This window comes from Aricia agestis, chromosome 10 (genome assembly GCF_905147365.1).
Source record: "Aricia agestis chromosome 10, ilAriAges1.1, whole genome shotgun sequence".
Lineage (NCBI taxonomy): Eukaryota > Metazoa > Arthropoda > Insecta > Lepidoptera > Lycaenidae > Aricia > Aricia agestis.
The window spans coordinates 17,224,897-17,250,430 of NC_056415.1; the positions used below are offsets into that span (position 1 = coordinate 17,224,897).

Sequence of the window (25,534 nt, forward strand, 5' to 3'; positions counted from 1 at the left end):
TGTTTACATGGTTTGATTTAAAATATTAATTATGATGCCACGTGCCCCAATTACCATTTTAGATCGCAGTTTAGTGAGTCACTTTCTGTAAATTATAACTTGTACTTGCTACACATAATACTTTAGAATTAAACATAATATTATCAATATAAAGTGTGCATAATTATTAGGAGGTATAAAACATATTGCTACAGTTATTACAATGTTTTAAAATGAATATAAATTAATATAAAGTTGCAAATAATTCCAATGCAGCCCTACTTCATATTATCCTAATTTTATTTATTAAAGTGCCTACAAAAATAGCATAGCAAAGATGCCTCAATTTGAGCGCCTTATGATTTTTATAAGCAACAACATACATTACGTTGCATTCCAAATTCTCAAGGATATCCACATTAGTTAGTTTTAAAAGCGAAAGTGTGTCTGTGTGTTACTGCGAACAGGTTTGGATGAAATTTGGTATAGCAAGACGAGAAAGAACAGGATAGTTTTTTGTGTGGTTTCATGATTCCCACGATTGCTTAAAACTAATTTTGGCGCATAGGTAAGAGTTGTGGGCGTCATCTTGTCTCAAAGAAAGGCAAATCATAATAAATAATTTATTTAATGGACGGATCTCTTTGCCTGCGACTGGAAGTCGATGCCGAGCATGCCGGGGTCAATGCCAGCGATTGCGGTGCCCACTGGCCTGGCGAGGGCCACTCCCGATAGCGCCACCGCCGTACCGACAGGCCGCGACGCCGCGAGGCCGTGGTGAGCTATCACCGCCAAACCTGGAAAATGAAGTAGGAAATATAATGTAAGATTAGAAACATTGTTAGCCCTAGATGATCAATTTTATTAGTGCAATATCATTGAACAATACTTATTATTGAAAAATTTATTTGACAATAAGATTGAAAGGCGGGGAGCGTTCAATATCAATCTTAGATGATCAATAATATTGCACAATAAAATTGATCGTCTAAAAGCCCGCTTAGAAATAAAAGAAAATAAAAAGAGAACAGAAATCAAAAGAAACAACTCAATGAGCCCTGACTCAGTTAAAAAATCTATGGATTGTAAGCTCAATTTTACATCTGCATTTCAGATTCCATTTCCTAGGGCTTCATAAAGATACCTACAGTGTCAACAATACAACGTGGAAATATAGGTATTTTTGTGTTGAAAAGTTCGCATAGTACCGTCTACCTAAATAAAGGCTTAACAATAGTTAATATTGTATCCTAATGATTATCCTACATAAACAAAGAAAGAACAGCAGCTAGTTAAAATAAACATCAAAATCTAGGATCATGTTTTCAAACGGGGTTGACCAGTTTCAATGACTTCTACAATCCTGCCTTGTTTAAATTAATGTTTGTTTCGAAACATCTCAAAAGGAGATATTATTTCCTTATAGGTAATATTAAATATCATATTTAAAATTCTAAACAAGTATTACTAGTATGTTAGACACGTACCGTAAGGTTTGGCCTCAGCAATGGTCTCGCCAATGCTGTAGTTCGGGTCTGAGTCTGAGTCGGTGGGACTCTCTATGCTCACACCCTCTTCGCCAACCTGAAATATGATGAAACTTCTATTAGATCACATCTAAGCAAATAACCCATAAATTTTACGGCACATGAAGACCCATGGGCCCGAAAATTCGTTAGCATGACTGGAAGTAGAAATTTCTAACTCTAATTCTTAAAGAACATTTGAAAAGTTTTTCTGACTTGTATTTTTTAATAATATTTGATCACGAATAGAAGATAATTTCATATACTTTATAAGTCATGTATTCTGCTTTTAAGAATTATGTTTACTGAAAATTATTTTGCAACTTACATCATCCTCAAACTCCTCAGGATACTGTTGTCTCAAGCGAGTCGAATTCTTCTTGAAAAGAGCATCGGGGTTTTCGCCCAATTCGTCTATCAACTTAATCGTGTTCGAAGCTACATCACCTAAGTTTACCAGATGGTTCCTGAATCTAGTCTTCTCGTTACTACCTAAGTATCCCTTTTTTCTGCCTGCGTTGACTAAATTTAAGGTACTACTAGAAGCAGTCCTGAGATTCTGAAGGTTGGCTACCAGTACTTTTAGCAAAAGATTCTCTCCGCTGTTCTTCATAATGTTATCGCTATTAATTTTATCTTCTGGTACAATTTTTTCGCTCAGCACTGTACCTACTGTATCTTTTTTAATTTCTAAGTAGTTGCCCTTCCCACCGCCATAGAAAGGAAGATACTGCGTCACAGCACTGAAATACATTAAGAAGTTCATCAGCTTATGACGGAAGCTTGCAATAAAGTGTTGACATTTGAATATATTTATTTTATTTACCTTAAAATTATTTCATTGTTGTTGTGGTAAAATATTTTGAGTTGAATTTTGTAACAAAATCAAAGCGTTTAAAATTATACGCCTGAGCATATTTGTAAGCAATTTATGTATTCATATTGCATTGCTTATTAAAATATGTGACTCCCAATATTAAGACACGTTAATCCTCTGCCAATTTTTTTTTTGTAATAATATTATGCCATTTCTTTATTTTAAATTAGATCAAATTTGATTTTATAATGTATTCTGATTAACATTCTTTCGTTATTTGATGAGGTTATGATTATCTAGCTACGTTCTATCAGATAATATAATATGAATTTTATACTTTACGGGCAAGAAAATACTATGTTATTGTTTTTAATTAAACACAAAAGGCTGCATATAAATCTATATTTCATAATATTTTAATATTATATTTACAGCATATTTTATCTTAAGCGTATAGTGAAGATATTTACAATAATATAGAAAATTAAATCAATGCACAATACGCTCTAACCATGGGAAGATTGAAATTTAGATGTAAAATATACAAGAATATAGTTTACCAAATTTCAATCCAGCCTACTACCCAGTCTTACATTCCTCAGCCAATATAAGATCTAAGTACTTATATATTGGTCGAACCTTTTTATTTGTCTACGCGTTTTTTTATCAAGTTTTGATAAAAAAACGCGTAGACAAATTATTAGTATTCGTATTGTTATCAAGCAAATTTTCTATTGATTCTATACACTTATAATAATAATATTTTCAATGTTAATTCAATCTATATTCTAATACATCTAGTTCTGACTCAGCATGAGCTATACCGCCCGGGCCCGCGACTGCAGTGGCTTCTGGATCATGAACAATTTTAGCTACATCACCTGGACGTAGTATCACCGTAGATATAGGATTAGATATGGCGATTCCTTCACCATTTGAAGCATACGCTGATGGCTTCAGATGGAACGTAAACTTTGGTTGCCCCTGAAGATTCGGCACAAACTTTCTTCCATCGAAGTTATAGATGTCCGGATGATTCTGATTTCGCGGCTGCCATCTCACTGCGACTGGTTCGTAGAATCTAGTCATCAAAAAATTAAACATACTATTAATTATTTGTCATTGAGCTACAACATAATGATTATCTTTGTTCATTTTCTTTCGGATGATAGTAAATCGCGGGGCCGGTGGCGACTATCCTTCCTTCTCTAACAGATTGAGCCGATGCCGCGTATGTACCGTTTTTCTTTTTTAATTTACGGAGTACGGCAGCAAAATCGCTACCTGAAGGAAGGGCAATGACTTTGGCTTGAGGCCCCGCCACTGCTAGGCCCCCGGGTTTCGTGTAGGCCAACCCACCTGCACCAACGATCGCCGTACCTCCGTTACCAGCTGTAGCTACGCCTCCCGGGCCGGCGATTGCGACTCCACCCTTCTTAACTCTAAGTCGATTTATAAAAAAACCAGGACTTGGTGCTATAGGCTTTCTATTTCCGAAAAAAGTGAAATCGCCAAACGGTGTGCGAACATCCTCGTCGACCTCTTCCTCGCGGACGTCTGTTACAGGTACAGGTTTTTCGGTTTGAACTTTCACGGGCCTCTTTGATGAGATCTTTTTGGCTGGTTTGCGTTTTGTATAATAAATCGTTTTGCTTTTTTCTTTGTCTGCCTGTTGGTATGAAGTGTCATGCGCTACATGCCTTCTCATGGCACGTGACTCCCGATCGCTACTTTCGTTATTTATGGTTTCATTTTCAGTGTTTTGAGAACTTTGAATTTGTTGCATAATATTTTGTATTATTTCACTGTCATCGTTTTCTGGTACAACTGCAGCTTTTTGTTTTCTGCTGCAGACATCAGCGCTTTGCCCATACTCAAAGAAATTGCTCCATCCACCTCCCTGTAGGAAAGCTACAATAGGATCTTTCACGAGAACTGGGAAAAAACTTGCAAATGGCGATGGAATTTGAAAGTTCTGGAAAGATGGAAGTGAAAATGACGGGAACCCTGATGTTGGTTGCGACTGCCGCAGGTATGCAAAATTGGGATTATTATTATTCTGTACGTTGCTATCTGCTCCGTAGTATTGAGGTACTTGATTACTAGCCGACAAAATAAATACTGGGACATTAACCGTATAAGGAATATGCGCAATTTGAACGGGAGCTGGGTTATTTAGATTAGGAACAAATTTTAAGTCCCTTGTGTATGTCTCACGATTCTCTTCAGGTTCTTTTAGATGTTCCTCGGTATTTTCTAAAACATCTTCAGATTCTTGTTGATCATTTACTTTTATTTTTGTGTTATACTTATTAGTGGCAATCAGATGTTTAATTTTTTCCAAAATTTCATTATCCATCACATAATCGTCGTTAAAATTTGTTTTGTAATAGATATTTTGCTGTCGCTGTGGCTTTTTTAAATTGTCATTAATTGTTCTGATTTTTTCCACAATATCTAGTTTTTTGTAGGCATCCGAATCTTTTTCTTCGTCGATCAAGTATGTTATTGATCTCTGCTCTTTCTCTGAATCAGCATTAGCTACAGTTTCCAAATTTGGAGTTTCTTCTGTCCCAGTTGCCCTAAAAAAAAATAGATTAGTAATAAACAACATTTTATAGAATACCAAAAAAGAAACTATTAATCAAGCATGTGCTAAAAAGGAAAGCAGCATTATAAAGCAGTGTGGCCAATTAAAGTAAAAACCATACCTGTATATTAATAACAGTATTATTGCCTGCAGGGTCTTCACTTTGTAGATTTTAATGTGTTAGTCAAACAAAAATGTGTTTCTTGCATTCTTGTGTATAATACAACATTATTATTTTCACGCGCGTAAAGTTTGCATGATTTTTTTAATAAATATTTTTAAATACATATTTTCTAAAATAGGTGACATCCCAAACTAAATTTAATTTGGACTAAAAACGATCGAGTTACGAGTAAAAATTATCGTGGCATGTATATCTTATATCTTTAAACGAGCAATTCTTGTATATACCTATATAATTGGAATCTCGGAATCGGCTCCAACGATTTACATGAAATTTAGTATATAGGGGGTTTCGGGGGCGATAAATCGATCTAGCTAGGAATCATTTTTATTAGAAAATGTCATTTTATTCGTGTTTTATCGAATACCGAGCAAAGCTCAACAATATACAATAGCTAGTAAGTAAATAATATAAACAAAATATGTCAGTCCTTTTTTAATTGATTTTAATGCTATTTACATTTAAATAAAAAAAGCTCGATCGTCATATCACCTTAAATTAATTTACAACCAAGCACCTTTCCCAAGTCACAGAATATACAAGGTAACATAAGGTGGCAAACCGACCACAACCGAAATATTTACAATATCAAAATATTTTATATTGCATACTCACTCATTACTTGACGGGCGAGCGCCAATCAAAGCGGAGAAACATGCCAAGATGACCTGGAAAGAAAGCGAAAACCATGTTCAACAAGTTTCAGTATTAAAGTGTTTGAAGATGTTAATGGTTCACTTTCATCTTGACCATCTATTGATAAACAAAACGAGTAAAATAATCGTAACCTTTCTAGCGACTATGTTCAAGTGAAAGTATGTAGTGTCTACAGGTTTCAGCTTCAGTAATGCCATCGGCTACTGGATAATAAAATAATGTTAGTACGAATTTAGAATAAGATTATATTAAGAATGTTGGTCGAATTACGTAGTCTCTGGCAAAGTAAAAACGAAATAAAAATTTAGAACCAATAACCACCATCAGTGATGAATCCTACTCGACATTTTTAATTATTCATGAATCATAAATCTACTCAATTAATAATTTTGAATTGTTAAAATTATTGTCAATATTTCTGCATGGATAACCTATCAGTAGGTCAAACACCTCTTCTTTGTTTACAAATAAAGCGTGCAAACTGAACGTAACGGTTTGACGCCAACAGAGTTAGTTTATAAGGAAATATAGTTACAGTTAATACCAAATACAGAGCCACCGAATCAAGGAGACGATTATTAAGATCTGTGACCAGGTCAGGATTGTTCTTTTAAGAGTCTGTTCTACTTTCTGGTAACATGGGTCTAGAGTTTTCGATTTTTGCTCAAATGGTCAAAAACAAAACCTATAGGTGTCATGATTAGTGGAAAAAAAAAACAACTTTGTTAGATCATTTACGTGCAAAATTGAATTAAAATAGATAATTTGCTAATTTTAATTAACCTTAATATCAGACTAAGTGCATAATTATGAGAAAGAAGCATATTAATCTTGTAATTTTTCACGGTTAATATACAACAATAGTGAGAAGATGATATGGAAATTAGCGAATTGCTTTTACTTTTAAGTTGTCATTATTCGTAACATTGTTGTTTATTTTGATGCTTCTAATTCTTACAATTCTAATTTGTTTTAAATTTTTAAAGCATATCTGGTGTACTCGTGATTTGTAAAAAAGGACTAATTCTACGAATAATAAAAACTAAGGAAAGGTAACTCCCATTTTTTTTTTTTTATGAAATAAGGGGGCAAACGAGCAAACGGGTCACCTGATGGAAAGCAACTTCCGTCGCCCATGAACACTCGCAGCATCAGAAGAGCTGCATGTGCGTTGCCGGCCTTTTAAGAGGGAATAGGGTAATAGGGGAGGGTAGGGAAGGGAAGGGAATAGGGGAGGGTAGGAAAGGGAATAGGGTAGGGGATTGGGCCTCCGGTAAACTCACTCACTCGGCGAAACACAGCGCAAGCGCTGTTTCACGCCGATTTTCTGTGAGAACGTGGTATTTATCCGGTCGAGCCGGCCCATTCGTGCCGAAGCATGGCTCTCCCACGTATAAATACGTGGGAGAGCCATACTTCAACCGTTTTAAATTTGGCTCCTTTTCGAACACTAAAATATGACAATTCAGATTTTCGCCAAGGTCGTATCCCAGGTAACGTATATTGCGCGCCGGACGACAGCCTGCGCGGTTATTGTCATTGTCATAGTTATGAAACAAATAATTGTCAAAATCGGATAGTATTATGCAGTATACACCAAGCACATCTACTATCACGAAGAAACGAGCACATAATTATTATTTTAAAATCAAACATTTTCCTCTGATCCTTAAGACATCGATAATAATAATATGCATGTAATAATAATAATTATGAACAAACCTTGTACGACTCGGGCGAATCTAAAACTGTCCGAGCACCTAGAAGACATTTTCAGATTACAAAAATCTAAGTGCTAAAGCCTAAATTATTACAGAATTGAAATAAAAAACTTACGCAAAATTTTGTACTTATAACTCACAATTAATATAATATTTTAATAACAGTTAGCAGTTTTTTATTTTTGTTCATTTACAATATTTAAAGAAATACTTATTTGTTTTTGTCGATTGAAAGTAATTTAATACATTATGTTTTTTTGTTTTTTTTAATTTTGTTTAAGGAATATGGGATCATCATCTTATTACGTAGTATAATGTCAGCCAGACCCTAAAATTTCGTTCATGATTAAATTGTTCCATCTTGCATAATTTGCAAACATCTTTTACAGTCCATGGCGACTGTAAAATTTTTGTAATTATATTATTTTTTGATTATTGCACTTATAGGATAACATGTAAATTTAATAAGACAAACACAAAGAGACCAGCTTAATTTTACGCAAAGGGGAAGGAATTTCTGCGACGCCTTGGTATCTATCTATAATAGTACCAATATGAGAACTCTTCAACCCACAATTTGTGCATATTAAAGCCATCCTACTTTTCCATAGCAATTATTTGTTTCAAGTAAACTGGCACTTGTTTTTGTTGGATGCACTGAACTACTGCACAGATACACAGATCTGTAGGCATAACCGGCTTTCCTACCGGCTGTGCTACTTTCAAACTGCTTTAGTCTACCAACAAAACTATATCTTCAAGATGTTTTTCTACAAAAGCTTTTTAGGGATCCGCTGCAAAGCTGTCGTTTTTCGTACAACTTTTTCTTGAAATGTACTTGTATATAATTATAATAATGGCTCTTATAATTCGCATAAGTCGCTCAGAATCCGAAATGAGTTCGAGTTCCTCAGGGGTTGATTCTAGAGCCACTTCTGTTTCAAATAGATAAGCAAGTTTTTTTTAATAGCATTCAATACTTCAACGAATGCTCCATATTATTTTGTGTTCTTAGTAAAAAATCTTAACTGTATCTGCTTTAAGCAATAAGTCTATAATACAAACAAGGATGGATAATGCGATGTAATACATTAATCTAATCACAATAGGTATCGTAACAAATTTAATGTTGTCGTGACTTGTGTCTTGTCCTGTTGTTTGGTACTTTTCCGTACCACGATGTTTTGAATTTAGATACCTTTTGTTTATAAATAAATGTCGAACTCAAATCCATCGCGCGGCGCCAGCTCTCTCAGAAGACTCAACGTATCTCCTTAAAAAATTCAGCAAAATCGGATCAGATTTTTGCGTGAAAAGAGAACAGATAGACAGACAGACACCCTTTTTAACCCCCGACAAAAAAGGGGTGTTAGAAGTTTGACGTATCTGTCTGTCTGTCTGTCTGTCTGTCTGTCTGTCTGTCTGTCTGTCTGTCTGTCTGTCTGTCTGTCTGTCTGTCTGTCTGTCTGTCTGTCTGTCTGTCTGTCTGTCTGTCTGTCTGTCTGTCTGTCTGTCTGTCTGTCTGTCTGTCTGTCTGTCTGTCTGTCTGTCTGTCTGTCTGTCTGTCTGTCTGTCTGTCTGTCTGTCTGTCTGTCTGTCTGTCTGTCTGTCTGTCTGGCTGTCTGTCTGTCTGTCTGTCTGTCTGTCTGTCTGTCTGTCTGTCTGTCTGTCTGTCTGTCTGTCTGTCTGTCTGTCTGTCTGTCTGTCTGTCTGTCTGTCTGTCTGTCTGTCTGTCTGTCTGTCTGTCTGTCTGTCTGTCTGTCTGTCTGTCTGTCTGTCTGTCTGTCTGTCTGTCTGTCTGTCTGTCTGTCTGTCTGTCTGTCTGTCTGTCTGTCTGTCTGTCTGTCTGTCTGTCTGTCTGTCTGTCTGTCTGTCTGTCTGTCTGTCTGTCTGTCTGTCTGTCTGTCTGTCTGTCTGTCTGTCTGTCTGTCTGTCTGTCTGTCTGTCTGTCTGTCTGTCTGTCTGTCTGTCTGTCTGTCTGTCTGTCTGTCTGTCTGTCTGTCTGTCTGTCTGTCTGTCTGTCTGTCTGTCTGTCTGTCTGTCTGTCTGTCTGTCTGTCTGTCTGTCTGTCTGTCTGTCTGTCTGTCTGTCTGTCTGTCTGTCTGTCTGTCTGTCTGTCTGTCTGTCTGTCTGTCTGTCTGTCTGTCTGTCTGTCTGTCTGTCTGTCTGTCTGTCTGTCTGTCTGTCTGTCTGTCTGTCTGTCTGTCTGTCTGTCTGTCTGTCTGTCTGTCTGTCTGTCTGTCTGTCTGTCTGTCTGTCTGTCTGTCTGTCTGTCTGTCTGTCTGTCTGTCTGTCTGTCTGTCTGTCTGTCTGTCTGTCTGTCTGTCTGTCTGTCTGTCTGTCTGTCTGTCTGTCTGTCTGTCTGTCTGTCTGTCTGTCTGTCTGTCTGTCTGTCTGTCTGTCTGTCTGTCTGTCTGTCTGTCTGTCTGTCTGTCTGTCTGTCTGTCTGTCTGTCTGTCTGTCTGTCTGTCTGTCTGTCTGTCTGTCTGTCTGTCTGTCTGTCTGTCTGTCTGTCTGTCTGTCTGTCTGTCTGTCTGTCTGTCTGTCTGTCTGTCTGTCTGTCTGTCTGTCTGTCTGTCTGTCTGTCTGTCTGTCTGTCTGTCTGTCTGTCTGTCTGTCTGTCTGTCTGTCTGTCTGTCTGTCTGTCTGTCTGTCTGTCTGTCTGTCTGTCTGTCTGTCTGTCTGTCTGTCTGTCTGTCTGTCTGTCTGTCTGTCTGTCTGTCTGTCTGTCTGTCTGTCTGTCTGTCTGTCTGTCTGTCTGTCTGTCTGTCTGTCTGTCTGTCTGTCTGTCTGTCTGTCTGTCTGTCTGTCTGTCTGTCTGTCTGTCTGTCTGTCTGTCTGTCTGTCTGTCTGTCTGTCTGTCTGTCTGTCTGTCTGTCTGTCTGTCTGTCTGTCTGTCTGTCTGTCTGTCTGTCTGTCTGTCTGTCTGTCTGTCTGTCTGTCTGTCTGTCTGTCTGTCTGTCTGTCTGTCTGTCTGTCTGTCTGTCTGTCTGTCTGTCTGTCTGTCTGTCTGTCTGTCTGTCTGTCTGTCTGTCTGTCTGTCTGTCTGTCTGTCTGTCTGTCTGTCTGTCTGTCTGTCTGTCTGTCTGTCTGTCTGTCTGTCTGTCTGTCTGTCTGTCTGTCTGTCTGTCTGTCTGTCTGTCTGTCTGTCTGTCTGTCTGTCTGTCTGTCTGTCTGTCTGTCTGTCTGTCTGTCTGTCTGTCTGTCTGTCTGTCTGTCTGTCTGTCTGTCTGTCTGTCTGTCTGTCTGTCTGTCTGTCTGTCTGTCTGTCTGTCTGTCTGTCTGTCTGTGGCATCGTAGCATCCAAACGGGTGGACCGATTTCGATCTAGTTTTTTTCGTTTGAAAGCTGAATTCATTGAGAGTGTTCTTAGCTATAGTTCATCATCATCAGCCTGCTCCGTGCTGAAAAATCGCGGTTCATCTGGTTCGTGAAGGGCCGATTAGCAACTCGCAGTCGTCGTTTGGTGGGCTTTATTGCATTCTAGTTCGTGACATTTATGAATATTTACACATGAATGGAAAGTTGACCTGGTGCTGCTGCATCACCTGGTAATCAATAGGATACCCATTTTTACGTGGGAGAGCCATGCTTCAGCATGAATGGGCCGGCTCGACCGGATAAATACCACGTTCTCACAGAAAACCGGCGTGAAATAGCGCTTGCGCTGTGTTTCGCCGAGTGAGTGAGTTTACCGGAGGCCCAATCCCCTAACCCCTACCCTATTCCCTTCCCTACCCTCAACTATTCCCTTCCCTTCCCTTCCCTTCCCTACCCTCAACTATTCCCTTCCCTTCCCTTCCCTACCCTCCCCTATTACCCTATTCCCTCTTAAAAGGCCGGCAACGCACTTGCAGCTCTTCTGATGCTGCGAGTGTCCATGGGCGACGGAGGTTGCTTTCCATCAGGTGACCCGTTTGCTCGTTTGCCCCCTTATTTCATAAAAAAAAAAAAAAAAAACCCAACTCCTCACCAACTTAGAGCAACGGTTTCGTGTTTGGGCTCATTTGAATTGCGACAACTAGTAAGACGTAGATAACCAATAAATTTTTGCATGGTGCTGCTGCAGCATCACCTGGATGAGCCGAGCTCCATATGAACCCAAAGTGTAGGTTTCATGTTTGGACTCATATTGACGGCCTCATCCAAAAGGACATTCGTAGATGGTATTCATTGGGATATAATATGATCCTGTTGATAGGAATTATTCTGCACTATAACCAACACAAGTTTAAAAAGCATGAAATAAAATTAAATTAAGAAATTTAAAAAAACCCCCGCCACACAACTTTAAAAAGTAATGAAATAATATATTTTACTGACTTTAAGTTTAAATAATTCCAAAGTGTAAAGTGATATTTTAGTCCATAATTATTATTGTCAAGGGGTGTCGGGGGACCGCTACTGTAGATGTTTGATTTCACATAACATTATAGTTTAAGGGTCAGTTCACAGCGAACCGAATCGAGACAATCAGTGACATGGCGATACAAAATGCAAAATAATGAAAATGCAAAACTGTTGGCGGTCCCCCGACACACCGTGACAACAATTATGGACTAAAATATCACTTTATTAATTTGTAAAATTAGTATGGAAAAATAAATACTAACATGTGAAAACTAAACGTTTTAAATATAATTTAGCGCTTGATAAGAGCTTATCAGTATCTAAACGGTAACAGAATGATGATGATGGGTTGCATGTACCAAAGAATTTGATAATAATAATAAGAATAAGAATAAGAATGGATTTATTTTTAGCATCACACAATACATCATAATATAAGTATACAGTTCGACTATAATATTATTATAAAATTAACTACTACAATGCTGTGTGACACCAAAAATTGGCCCCAGCTCAGTAAACGCAGCAAGCAAGCCCGCTGCACTGATTTTCTGCAGAGGCCAATGAGTGGCTTCACAACGCTTAAACTAACCTAAACACAAAATTATTTACAGAAAAAAAACAAATAATAATAGCGACAAGAAGTCAACAGAGTAGGTGTTGTTGTCTTAACTTTGAAAAGAGAAAAAAAAAAAATACAAATTTGACAGATGGTAAAAATAAAAAAATAAAATAATACTAAAATGGTGGTTTGACGTCTGCGGACTGCGTTACTAAAACGTGGTTTATGACGTGGCAATAATAAAAAAAATAATGGAAACTAGAACCAGTATTGTCGAACATACACCGCAGGAGGCCGTCAAACGATTGTCGTTAGTATTTGTGGATGTCGGACAAGTAACATTAGAGATATAGTTAGCTTAATATTTGTCAGTACCGCGGTACTGTAATGTCAAGGTCTGGCTTAAGAGTATTTAAAAGCTTTTGAATATAAAGACCAATACTCACTAAAGAGCTCCACAAACAATAATCTATTTTAATTATTTTATTTGGTACACAAAACAGAATACAACCAATAAAAGTGCCAGTAACAAACTAAAAACTTATCGACTAGACTATATTCCTAATTATTATGTAAACACACATGATATAGTTTTCAAAACACAAGGAGAAAACATAATTAATAAAGTAACATGTTTATGTAACTTCTCGCTTAAAAATAATTCTTTTTTAAATCAGCTTGAAGTTTTTGCTCCCTCCGCTGCAGGAAACTTACCCTATGAAAACTTTTCTGTTATTATATTTTACAAGTTGTCTATAGAGTGCTATAGAGTGCTAGGGGCCTTAGATATTTGGTTCACGCTGTCGTCCGTACTGCGCACCTATAATACGATATTATAGTTATCATTGCATTTAAATGTCAGCGGAGTCGTCAAGGATCAACATAGATCTTGTATTACCTAGGTTTAGTGCAAGGTCAGTGCTTATGTGCAGGCTAGCGGCTAGAATTTCGAAATGTGTAATCAAAGATCAAGGTAGATCTAGCATTAGGCGTGAAAGGTGTTTGCCTCCTATTTTCTTCTAATTCTGGTATTTAAGATCAGGAAATCCTTTAGTAAGGTTTTAGAATAGAACAGCCAACATGGTTTTGTTAATTTAATTTTTTTTTATGAAATAAGGGGGCAAACGAGCAAACGGGTCACCTGATGGTAAGCAACTTCCGTCGCCCATGGACACTCGCAGCATCAGAAGAGCTGCAGGTGCGTTGCCGGCCTTTTAAGAGGGAATAGGGTAATAGGGGAGGGTAGGGATGGGAAGGAATTAGGGGAGGGTAGGGAAGGGAATAAAGTAGGGTATTGGGCCTCCGGTAAACTCACTCACTCGGCGAAACACAGCGCTAGCGCTGTTTCACGCCGGTTTTCTGTGAGAACGTGGTATTTCTCCGATCGAGCCGGCCCATTCGTGCCGAAGCATGGCTCTCCCACGTATATAACAATTTAGTAATTGTCTTACTTTAATTTTAAAATTTTAATGTGTTAAATGATCACAAAGAAAAGTCTTTTTGTGAGTCATTGTCAGAAGTAGCTAATTGATTTGTCAACTAACATCCTCACAATAATAATTAATTACATCAGACGGTCAAATTATTGTTATTTTATGTATTTATGCTAAGTTATTCGTGTTCTCATTAGTCATTAGGTATTGTGTACTAATTAAAAAAGTAGAACTTATTTAATATATTTAGGTAAGTAAATAACAAATTTCATTTGTTTAAATCATTAATTTAAATAACTTTGCCTTGTCTTGCTAGCTTAGAAATGTTTCTATTGTAATAACTCTATTACTTCGGTAGAGTCATACCAATGGACTAGCAAGGAGTTATATGTATTGTAATTTGTGTCTCTGAGATCCTCAAAGTCCTTTTGGCCTCTGGTACGAATGTCATTTCGAACGCAAGTTGCCTCAATTAATGTCGTCTAACGCACGAGCCTAACAACCTGACAAGCGAATGTCAATTAATAAGAATCGAACCCATGACTTTTGTTTTTAAATAATAGTGATTTATTTACTCGTGGGTAGCAATTCTGATAATATGGCTTCCGAAGATAGCTTGTCGCCGGCCGGTTTGGACAAAAAATATTGAGATCATAAAAACTTATTTAATGAAGGCTAGCCACCGCCCGTATGTCATTATGCAAATCGTTACCACAGGCTCAATAAAATTATATTATATTGTCATAAAATTATTGTATATTACTTGTATGTAATATCTTTATTACCTATATTAATATAAAGAGAAAATACTTGTTTGTTTTGAATCGACTGGACGGAATTTGATGTAAGCTATACATATAGAGCGGACCTCAGAAAAGGAATAAACTAAAGCTCTGTTTTCTAACATTTCGAATATACTCTTCCCGAGCCATTTTCTTCAAAACAGGTTTACCTGACTGAGCAAAGAGGGTTATGTTTTCGAATAATATGTTTGTATGTAAAGGCCTATGGGGGATTTTGTATGGACCCCGTCCCCACCCTTCAACAGTCATGGGATCCGTCTCGATTTGTTCACTGGGACCCAGAAAAGTCTTAAGTACCAGTGTCAGTTTCAAAATCAATGGGGTTTACTAAAAAAATAAACTTTTCGCCAGAAAAAAGTGTTTATTTTTGAACAAAAAAATACTTTTTTCTACAAACAAAAAACATATCAGGGTTCCGTAGTCAACAAGGAACCCTTATAGTTTCGGTCTGTCCGTCCGTCTGTGTGTCTGTCTGTCTGTCCGCAGTTTTTCTCAGAGACTATATATTTTATACAGATTTGTATATATATTATACAGATTTGTATAATATATATACAAATCTGTAATTCGGCATATATATTATCTTAATGACGGCGACAAAATGGTATATAAAATCTTTTTTTCATGGTACCTCCCCTTACACATCAAGCGGGGGTGATTTTTTTTCCGCGTCCATCCTATCGTGTGGGGTGTCGTTGGGTACGTCTTTAAAAATATTATTCAGAGTGTTCAAAGATCATTTTCCGATTTAGGGATCCACTTGTGAAATATGAAGTTTTAAAGTGGAAAAAATCGTTAGAGTCCAGTGTCCCCCCTTCCACTAGCTCAAATTGTTTCAGCTCAGGTCTTAGGCTCAGGTTTAGCTGTTTAGCTCAGGTTGCTTCTGGAAATGTGGAAAAATTCTCGGGAGTAGGAGATATTATGCTGACTTTAAAGGAAAACCATCACGGCTAAGAAAACTTCATAAATAAGTAATTGAGTACCTAATAGTCGATCAACTAAAAAAATGTATTCGAAGAAGTATAAAGAAACTTTTCGTTCAAATTCTTTAGAATGTAACTGAGATGGTATTGTTGGTAGTGAAAAACACGTTACAAATGTACATTCATTGACGATACAAAAATTATCAAAAACTAGCGGTACTACAGAGCCCTATATTGCGCGTGACCCGATACGCACTATGCTGGTTTTTAATTTCATGTACAAACAAAATATGATGATTTAATTGAAGACAATAATATTAATATGATCTCCATATTTCAACACTATTTATTTGCACATTAAGGAAATGCGTATGTAAAAGAGAAAAAATAAAATAAAAGCTATATATTATTATAAAACCTAAGGCCGCGTCACCATCAAACACGGCGCGGCATCGTCACCGTGCCACGATACGACGCCGCCACCGTGACACGTGACGCGTGTTCCGACCTCCGGTGCCACGAACAGTGCGCCGCCCCGTGGCCCATTTAATTTGATTGAAATCTGCCAATATTTCCACTACGCGACTTTGTTTGATAGGTATTTTACATGCCTAGTTTAAGTTTGGAACGCCATTTTTCGGAAGTTTCACCCTGAATAGTGAATAGGGGCGTGCGGTGCACCGTTCGCGTCACCGGGACACTGTGCGGCGTCGCACCGTGTCAGGGTCGCGGCGTCGTGTCATGGCACGATGACGACGCCGCGCCAAGTTTGATGGAATTGCACTGTAACCCCACGTATTTGACAGATGTCGCCATAGTAAAAAAATCTCTTTTCTAGTAGATCTTTCGAATGACACCTGTTTCTGCTCTGTTGGTTGGTGGGGACGTTTCTTCTCATAGTCCTTTCTTTGGCTCTTGGACAATTAGACCTTAGTTTGTATTTGTTTAATGTCATTTAGTTCGTTTTGATGGTCACTCCTACGTTACACAAAGCAATTTGCAGTTTGCAATGTTTCAAAGAAATAATTTACGTTACGGGGACCCCAGAAATTAAAAATTATTTCGATCATGAGGTATAATATGAGTTATGACTTGCTAGGCCGAACTTGGTTTTGAATGTCTTATCCCATGTGCTACTGTAGTAGAGTTGGCCGGCAGAGTAGTAAGTATAGGTAGAAAGGCTTAGGTCCCTCTTGGCGGTCTAAGATGAATAGCAAGATTTTAAAAAAAATTAAAGACCGTCTTCAGTCTACAGACGCTTGAAGCAAAGCGCGAATTTACGTTTGCGTGTACTTGAAACAGCACAATAGTCATGAATGTAATAAAGACATTATTTAAACATTTAACGTTCGTTATATTTAATTAAATCTGTGGAGCGTCGTCGTAAACAAGGTAAGAAGGACAATCCGTTGTTAATTATGATTGGATCTTTCAAAAAACGACGCCTCCGACGAGTACTAAATATTATTGTCTCGTGACAGGCGGAAATGGGATTTGACATTGAAGACACTTGTTGCTTCTTTAGGCCGGCAAAGCACCTGCAGCTCTTCTAATGTTGCAAGTGTCCATCGGCGACGATAGTTGCTTTCCATCTGGTGACCCGTTTGCTCGCATGCCCCCTTATTTTATATAAAAAATAACTTCCCTTGTGTTCTGAGGGATCCCTTTAAACGTTGAGACTTGGGACATATTGGTTAACTATGATTGCGATGATGTGTGCAGCAAGCACAACAAGGTTGATCATGGGTAATGATAGACGAATACACCCCTACACGTCCGTAATCGGTTGTATTCGTCCATCATGAGTGACAAATGTTGAGGCTGCTTGGGTTCTTAGAGTCCCTAAGGGGTTTATTATTACTTAATACTAGATAACGCCCGCAATCCCGTTGCTCCAAAATTAGATTATCGCACGGGAACCGTACACTTTTGTCCTTTTCTAGGACACAAAGTATGTACATACGAAATATTAGCAAAATCGGTTCAGCGGCAATTATAATATTAATAATATGGATATGGATGTTAGAAAGGTGCCTATTCTTCATCGTAATAATTATTGTTAATTTGCGTTTTAAGTTAAATCTATGCTCTTCTTTGAATGTAAGGTCTCTAAATCTTTGCCAATTTTCGTCAAAATTGATCGGACGACACGGGGTGGAGCCTACTAAATTAAATCTTTCCTCCTCATAATATTAGAGTAGATAGCGATCTTTTTATATAATAATTATAATCCATTATTAAGTGGGCAGTAAATAGTTGGACCACAAATGTCATTGCCAAGGTCATTGACATTCAAAACGTGACATTTCTCATAATCATTGACGAGCTGCGGTGATCGTAAAAAAGCTATTTGCATCTATGATTTTATTAGCCGGTTAATTGTCCAGGACACAAAAAATTAAGGTGGACGCTCTATACGTCGATAACTGACGCGATCATAACAACATTATATATCATAGTGAACGAACCTGATAAATGTTCTGTACCTAAACACGTATCAAATTATGACTTTCTGAGATTAGCATAATATTACATTATTCGCTCGCGTAAATAAGGTATTTAACGGAAACCGTACATTTTCCCGCAAAAAATAATCTATGCCTCTTGACGTGTTCCTTTCTATATCTGTGCCAAATAACATAAAAATTGCTTCAGTTGTTCGGCAGATAAGCCCTTTCAAAATATAATTTTCCCCGTTTTGTTATGACATTTTTCTCTGTTTATTTGCTCCTATTAGTCTTAGCGTGATAATATATAGCCTTCCTCGATTAATGAGCTATCTAACACTGAAAGAATTTTTTAAATCGGACCAGTAGTTTCTGAGATTAGCGCGTTCAAACAAACAAACTCTTCCGCTTTATAATATTAGTATAGAATATAGATAAATTACAACCTAAGTCCTAGAACAAACAAAAAAAAGAATCCATACTTATAAATACGAAAGAATGTCTGTCTTTCACCTCTTTACGCCCAAACCACTGAACCAATTTTGCTGAAATTTGGTATGGAGATAAGGAAAAATGTACGGTTCCCGCGCGATAAACGAATTTTGGTTGCGGACCTCATCTTGTTTATGTATAAACCGAAATGTGAATCTAAACCATTTTTAATGAATCCTAGTAACCACTTAGGAGAACTTTAATATCTTACACACAAACAAAAGATTTAATATATACCTACCTACCGCCAACAAGACATATACCTACCGCCAACGATATCAAAATACTTAGATACGACGTATGGCGTCAAAACTGTAGCAATGTTTTTGCATGCAAAATGTGTATCGAGAAAATATTGTCGTCCTTTTTTGTCTTACAATAATAGCATATACTACTTTCTCTCTCGCTCATTTTACGCTTCGCTTTGATTTTTTTCTTAAAATGGAAGACAATAATTTAAATATTAATAAAATCTTAGTAATTACGTGTGAAATATTACACCTTTGGCTTTATTTGTATTCCTCGTTTTGTTACTGCACTGTCGGAAGGCACATGACGGCATTCTGGAGCGAAATGTAGCGAAAAACAACTCGGTAATTAATGAATTAAACACGTCCGGCTGTTACCGCGTCCTGAGGCAGATTGCTCTCAGATGAGTGAGCTCACTCATTTCGAAGGTGACACATTTTAGCGCTGACGATTGTATGGAATGCCTTTTCTAACGTTCTAATTCTATGCCTACCGCATCCTTATGCGGTAGGTTCTTTGAGTGTATACCTTGCTTCCCGCAGCTCTGCGGGGCTAAAATGGTCACATTTAGTAATTCCTCTCAATCAATTCAGCAAATGAATTGTCAAACCTGTCAAACTGACAAATGTCAAATTAGTACGAATTACTAAATATGAATTGAAAGCAGACTTGCATTTTGCGATTTTAAAAGAATAAATCATAACATGATTCATAATATTATGATTCTTCAAAGCGACCATTTTAGCCCCGCTGTACAAAAAATCGTACATCGACCGAGATTCTTTAATCGTGCGCTTAACTACGAAGTGCGAACTCAAAATGTCTCTTAACCATTATTTTTCGATTAAACTGCTTAGGGCTCTCTTTTCCCTGACCTGTAAAACTATTTTCAATCAAGTTGATATCAAACATGGCAAGTGCATATTAATCTGTTCCCACGTAAACGCATTACCCTCCTTTGCCGTGTCGGGCATAATTCGCGCCTCGAAGAAAGTGGCCAACTAAGTTTATTGAAAGCTCTGTTTCGACGACAAGAAAGTAAATATTTGTGCCCTACTGTTAGATGAATTTGAACTAGCGAATAGTGAGACGAACACACGTTTAAAATGTGTCTACATATTTTTTAAATTAAAACATAAATATGAAGACATGGACGTACTTATAAAAAATATGAAGCATATAAATATGAAAGCCGATTCAAAATAATAAGTGTTCATTTAAATTAAGACTTTCTGACACAACCAATGTCAATTTCAAAATGTGATTTCTTCAAAATTAATTATGATTCATTCTATAAATAAGGGTTCCGTTTTTTGCCATTTTGGCTACGGAACCCTAAAAAGGTATAATAATGATATAATTCTAAAATCAGAATGACCTCACTGTATTGAACATGCAGCAAACAATTCGTATAACTCGTGAAAAACATCAACGTTGTTAGCACCAACATTTGTGCGGTACGTGATACGAAATTTTTATTGGTTCCAGATTAAAGATCGAACGACTTATGTGTTTTTAAAACTACGTACATTTTTGTGTTCGATTCTAATGGGCAGTGATAACGAAGAATGAACAGAGATTGAATAAAATTTAAACTTTATTTTCTATGTAGAAAAATAATTAGTCGTGATAGAGTCAAAGAGTATAATCTATTTATAAGCCATCGCACTAGCATAATATAATATGAATCTCTGAAAGGTCTATACCGTACCAATTTAAATGTCAGTATTAAGAGTACTTTAAAGAAGTAGTAATTTAATAAAGTTTTAATGACGTCAATAACAATTTCAGCCGTAAGTAGAGTCCCCCTAAGAAAAATTCCGCAGTGGCAGAGTTTAAGAGCTTTTTTAAGTGTTTAAAATGTTTTTTCCTTACCTTTTTCCCCGTATAACACTAAACAATTATAATAATACTATCTATTAATAGGTAGCTTTGGTTTAGGTGTAATAGCCTGTTTTGGTGTCGTAAATTTTCGCGTAAGGTCAAAAACCTTCTTAGTTCGCTGTCCAGCGCCAATATTTGTATACCGCTGTATGTATAGACTGGTAATGAACATATTCAAACATAATACAACAGAGCAAAGGTTAAGCATCAAATCGTGATAAAAATACAGTCATATTTTATATTGTTAACTGTAAAATAACGCAATTGCTAAAATTGCGGTAAATGAGTTATAACAGTTTCACGATTAAGGAGTCGGTGGCCGGTTTCATTGAGACATGTTTTGATGCCCAGATGTGTGCGCAATACACGAGTATACTCTGTTCCCTTCCTGTCGGATAAACTGAAACGACCGGCGAGAGATCAGGCACAGGACCAAAATTATACAAGTCCATCCAACGAATGGATAATCTTACTTTTAAATTAAAATATGGCCAAAAAAGCAAAAGATATTAATATTATCGCATAATAATATCGAAATTATTTTATAATTGAATATTTTAACGAAACCTATAAACGTTTTATGCATTTGTATGCACTTAATTAATATCTATCAATAATCAATTTCACGATACTAAAATTATCGATTAATATTGATGCTCAGTCGGAATAATTCATTACCTCTATATACGATAAAAGCAATATGTAAATGGTCGAATATTTGCAACATTAATAACATATTGATATCAATTTGTGTGCTACCTATTTTATACATTACCACAGAATACATATTAGTACAAGTGACATTACTTACTAGATGACCAAATTGCTTTATCATGTTTGTTGTATGGGAGCCCCCCTTAATTTTTTTTTTTTTATGAAATAAGGGGGCAAACGAGCCGGGTCACCTGATGGAAAGCAACTTCCGTCGCCCATGGACACTCGCAGCATCAGAAGAGCTGCAAGTGCGTTGCCGGCCTTTTAAGAGGGAATAGGGTAATAGGGGAGGGTAGGGAAGGGAATAGTTGAGGGTAGGGAAGGGAATAGGGTAGGGGTTAGGGGATTGGGCCTCCGGTAAACTCACTCACTCGGCGAAACACAGCGCAAGCGCTGTTTCACGCCGGTTTTCTGTGAGAACGTGGTATTTATCCGGTCGAGCCGGCCCATTCGCGCCGAAGCATGGCTCTCCCACGTATAAACGTTTTTAGTATTTGTTGTTATAGCGGCAACAGATATACACAATCTGTGAAAATTCAGAAGTCTAGCAGTAGCGGTTCTTGAGTTACAGCCTGAAGACACACAGACAGACGGACAGACATTGAGGTCTTAGTAATAGGGTCCCGTTTTTTACCCTTTAGGTACGGAACCCTAAAACAGCCGTATACTCTACAATGCATGCAAAATGCAGATAATATAGCATTATTATGTAGTTCTTGTTGGCAGACAGCCTACACACTACACAGTAAACAGTATGCCCTGATTCTGATGAGGCTGGAGAATTAAGATCCACTACTGAGAAATGTACGCGGTATGCACATAACGATCATGAAAAACATGCAGTTGAGTCGGTATGATTTTGTTTCGTACAAAATAATTCACTTTTTAAGGAATTGTTATGATTAAACTAGTTTAATCACCAAAATTCCTTAAAAAGCTTACAAAAGCTTTACAGTGGTTATTTATTTCAATATAATATTGTATTATCCATTATCAAATAGGAATTTCTGAAATAATAAGGAAAGGTAGAGACTAATATTATAATCTAGAGTCGCATAATGTTCATAGATAAAGGAGAGTCTATGAAATGAACCTTATTAGTTATTGGCTAGTAGTACGGAAACTGGTAGGTACACGTCTTGTAATAGACCCGGTTTGTGAATATTTTGATAAGATTCGTCTAATTACTAGGTCTCTTAACAGGTTAAAGACAATATATCGGCAAAATACAATCAATTCCTAAAACGCCGTAAACATGGATAGATGGCGTTAAACACCAAAATTATACTAGAGAGTTCACTCATCTATAATGTCGTCAATATAATATCTATTGATATTGATAATATGATATTATCAATATCAATAATAAATATGACTCCTTTAAAAGAAATCAGAAACCGAGCACTGATCCGCTTTTGACTCTACATTTTTCATCTGATGATGATGAATTACTGTCAGAAACTGTAACATTTCAACAATACCTCTCAACACAATTTACATAAGCGAGAGGACAATACCGATCGCTCCAAAATATTATGCAAATTCAATATATTACATACCTAACAGATATATTATATACAGTCCAAGCTTGGAAAATATTTTTTGAGACTGGATTCCTTTGTGAATGTTGTTTCAATTATTTACTACATCACTAAAGAATCAATACCTACTAATATTTTAAACGAAAAGCAGTATCTAGTTTATTATGATGAACCGATGTTGATGAATAACATGACAGAAACCCATGACAATGATAAAGACATGACAATGTTTTATCCTGAAGATTACGGTTCACGACACAGAACAGTTACGGCAACAAAGTTGCTGGCAACATATTCTAATCAATAACGATGCTCTAAATATATGGTATAATTAGAACACATGGGCTACTTTTTCCTCTGGAAACTGTTCCCATAGGAATATTGAAACGGGAGATGCCGCGAGCAAAGCAGATTTGGCCTCTTTATTTTCGTTTGTAAATATAACATGGTCTGCACATAGATACAACAGAATCCATAATTATTGCTTTAATTAAGTAGACAGGTGGGTAGAAATATTTCCATTGTTCAATTAACGAAATAACTAGACCATTAAAGAGCCAAAAATAGTATCTGTGATGGTAATAAAGTAGCTATTGACTTTCTTTTACGTCGGTAAATCTAATTACTGTATCTATATGAAAGTGGGTTATTCTATGGATAAAATTAATAGTTGTACTAAGGCGCACTTCCGGCCTATAAATTTGCTGCAAAATCACGGTCGGTGCGAAAGTATATCCCAAGGGGACCGTACACTATGCAAACTTGTAAATCGTCTGAGTCAAAACTTATTTAAAAGCTGTCCAGCAGTTTCGGAAGCCCTTGAACAAGAACCCATATTCGAACAGCCTCTACGAATTTTATGAAATAATTTAAAAAATGCAAGAATATAGTAGATTGATTTTAAACACTGGGAGTACCTACCTTCAGTTATAGTATTTACCCCTATGATTCTTTATCCCTCAGGGGTTTCTCTAGATACCGGCTCAACATTATTTCACGATGCACTCGAAATTAATGAAATAGAATATTATTAGTAAGATTTCCCCTTAATTAAATACTCAAAACGCTATCATTTATGCCTCAAATAAATAAAAATAAACACTTACCGCGTAAAAAAATAGTTTAGCCATTTTGCTGACTGACTGCAACTTTGAGCTTCCAATAACGAGTGCCTGCCGCCGTGGTCACCGCAGGTTTGGCGCTCGTCCGCCGCCGGCTCCACACAGCTTTTTGCCCACGTCTGCCTACTACTACTACCGTGGGTTCTCGACTCGAATTTATCTCACTTTCACTGAACGTACAATAGTTGGTATGTTGATGATCAAAAGTGGCCAAATTTACATTTTATTTTATTTAGAGTACAAGTGGTAGGGCACTTATTTTGTTAATAATTATGTTATATAATATTAATACACTTGAAGTTAGCGTACCGATTTGTGAATTATTTTGAATTGATTGAATGAATTAGACGAAACTATTTAAGGTCCTCAATCTAGTGACTAAGAAACGACAGAGCTGTACACGATGAAGATTAAAGAATTGATGTCCCAAAACTAGTATCTGTGATATCTCTTTAACGTCCTCGAAACCCTGTCAGCTTGTGTCCCCTCTCCAGTCTCCACCAAGCCAATGCCACAACATCTAAAGGCAAATCTGACCTGCTAGCTGCCACACTGGGAGTTGGGACCACACCACAACGAAACATTAAGAAAAAAGACCAAGGCTTGATGCACTAAAATTGATTATTATAAAATTACAAAAAACATATTATCCTTGGTGTGAAAACCTTTACGATAGATATAACAAAGGATATAGGCGAATAGACCATAGACGACCTCAAATTATTGTGAATTGAAAAAAACACTAGTATTAGTAATGTTAACCTCAACAGAGGTCCGATTGGCGATTCTCATACTATTACCTTATATAAGTGACTTCGATCACAGTATAGCTAACTTACATACGTCTCTTACATGTCTTTTTAAAAAATAAAATAAAAATAAAAATAATTTTATTTCTGAATAAACTTAAAGCAAATGTTTTCAGAATGTCGGACTACAATATGTTGCCTACCACTTACGCGCGAGAAGACAGCCTGGATCAAGGTGATCCGAATCGAGGTCTTACTTCACGTTTTGACTTCGAGTTTCCGTGGTAATGGTAAAAGTATGTGAAAGTCGCAGGTGATTATATTCATTTTGTTATTTTCTTAAGTTCATTTATTATCCTAGATGCATCCAAATAGGCCATCGTGTGACTCATATTAATTATAAACCATATTCAGTTTATGCAAATTTATATTTTTTCACATGACCTTTTTGATAAACCTTAAAATTCTAATAAGCCAACAAATATGCCTTTATATTTTACTTTATTGAATAAATAAACAAAGAATTAACTTTAAAATACGTGACATGACCTCAATTCTCAGAAAAGCCTTTTGTTTTACCTTCTATTTGCTTTCGTATTAGAATGCTCATAATAATTTTTGGAACTGTGTTAGTCATATTTTTCAATTAACTCATTAAAGCAGTAATATAGATGTAAATAGTGATTTACCTCAAATTTTACCTTCCGAATCATTCTAGGTCCTAGAGTAATTATAATATTAATTTCTAAATTAAAAAAGTTTTAGAATAAAAAACTACGCAAACTTTAATAA

At 36.7% G+C, this 25,534-nt stretch overlaps 1 protein-coding gene across 4 annotated transcripts; it reads right to left on the reverse strand.

Moving 5' to 3' along the window:
- Positions 1 to 591: 591 nt before the first annotated feature.
- On the reverse strand, positions 592 to 24,063 carry LOC121731248. 4 transcript variants are annotated; one of them, XM_042120607.1, is made up of 6 exons: positions 23,979 to 24,063; positions 5,712 to 5,764; positions 3,131 to 3,403; positions 1,834 to 2,248; positions 1,467 to 1,563; positions 592 to 776 (listed from the first exon to the last, which is right to left on the reverse strand). In XM_042120607.1, the coding sequence occupies exons 1-6, from the start codon at positions 24,000 to 24,002 to the stop codon at positions 607 to 609; spliced, it is 1,032 nt and encodes a 343-aa protein (XP_041976541.1). In that variant the 5' UTR covers positions 24,003 to 24,063; the 3' UTR covers positions 592 to 606. The 4 variants fall into 4 exon arrangements, with proteins under 4 accessions (XP_041976541.1, XP_041976539.1, XP_041976540.1 ...); XM_042120605.1 differs by lacking the exons at positions 592 to 776; positions 1,467 to 1,563; positions 1,834 to 2,248 and adding an exon at positions 3,682 to 4,904 and having other exon boundaries at positions 3,316 to 3,403; XM_042120606.1 differs by lacking the exons at positions 592 to 776; positions 1,467 to 1,563; positions 1,834 to 2,248 and adding an exon at positions 3,703 to 4,904 and having other exon boundaries at positions 3,319 to 3,403.
- Between the last annotated feature and the right edge of the window lie 1,471 nt (positions 24,064 to 25,534).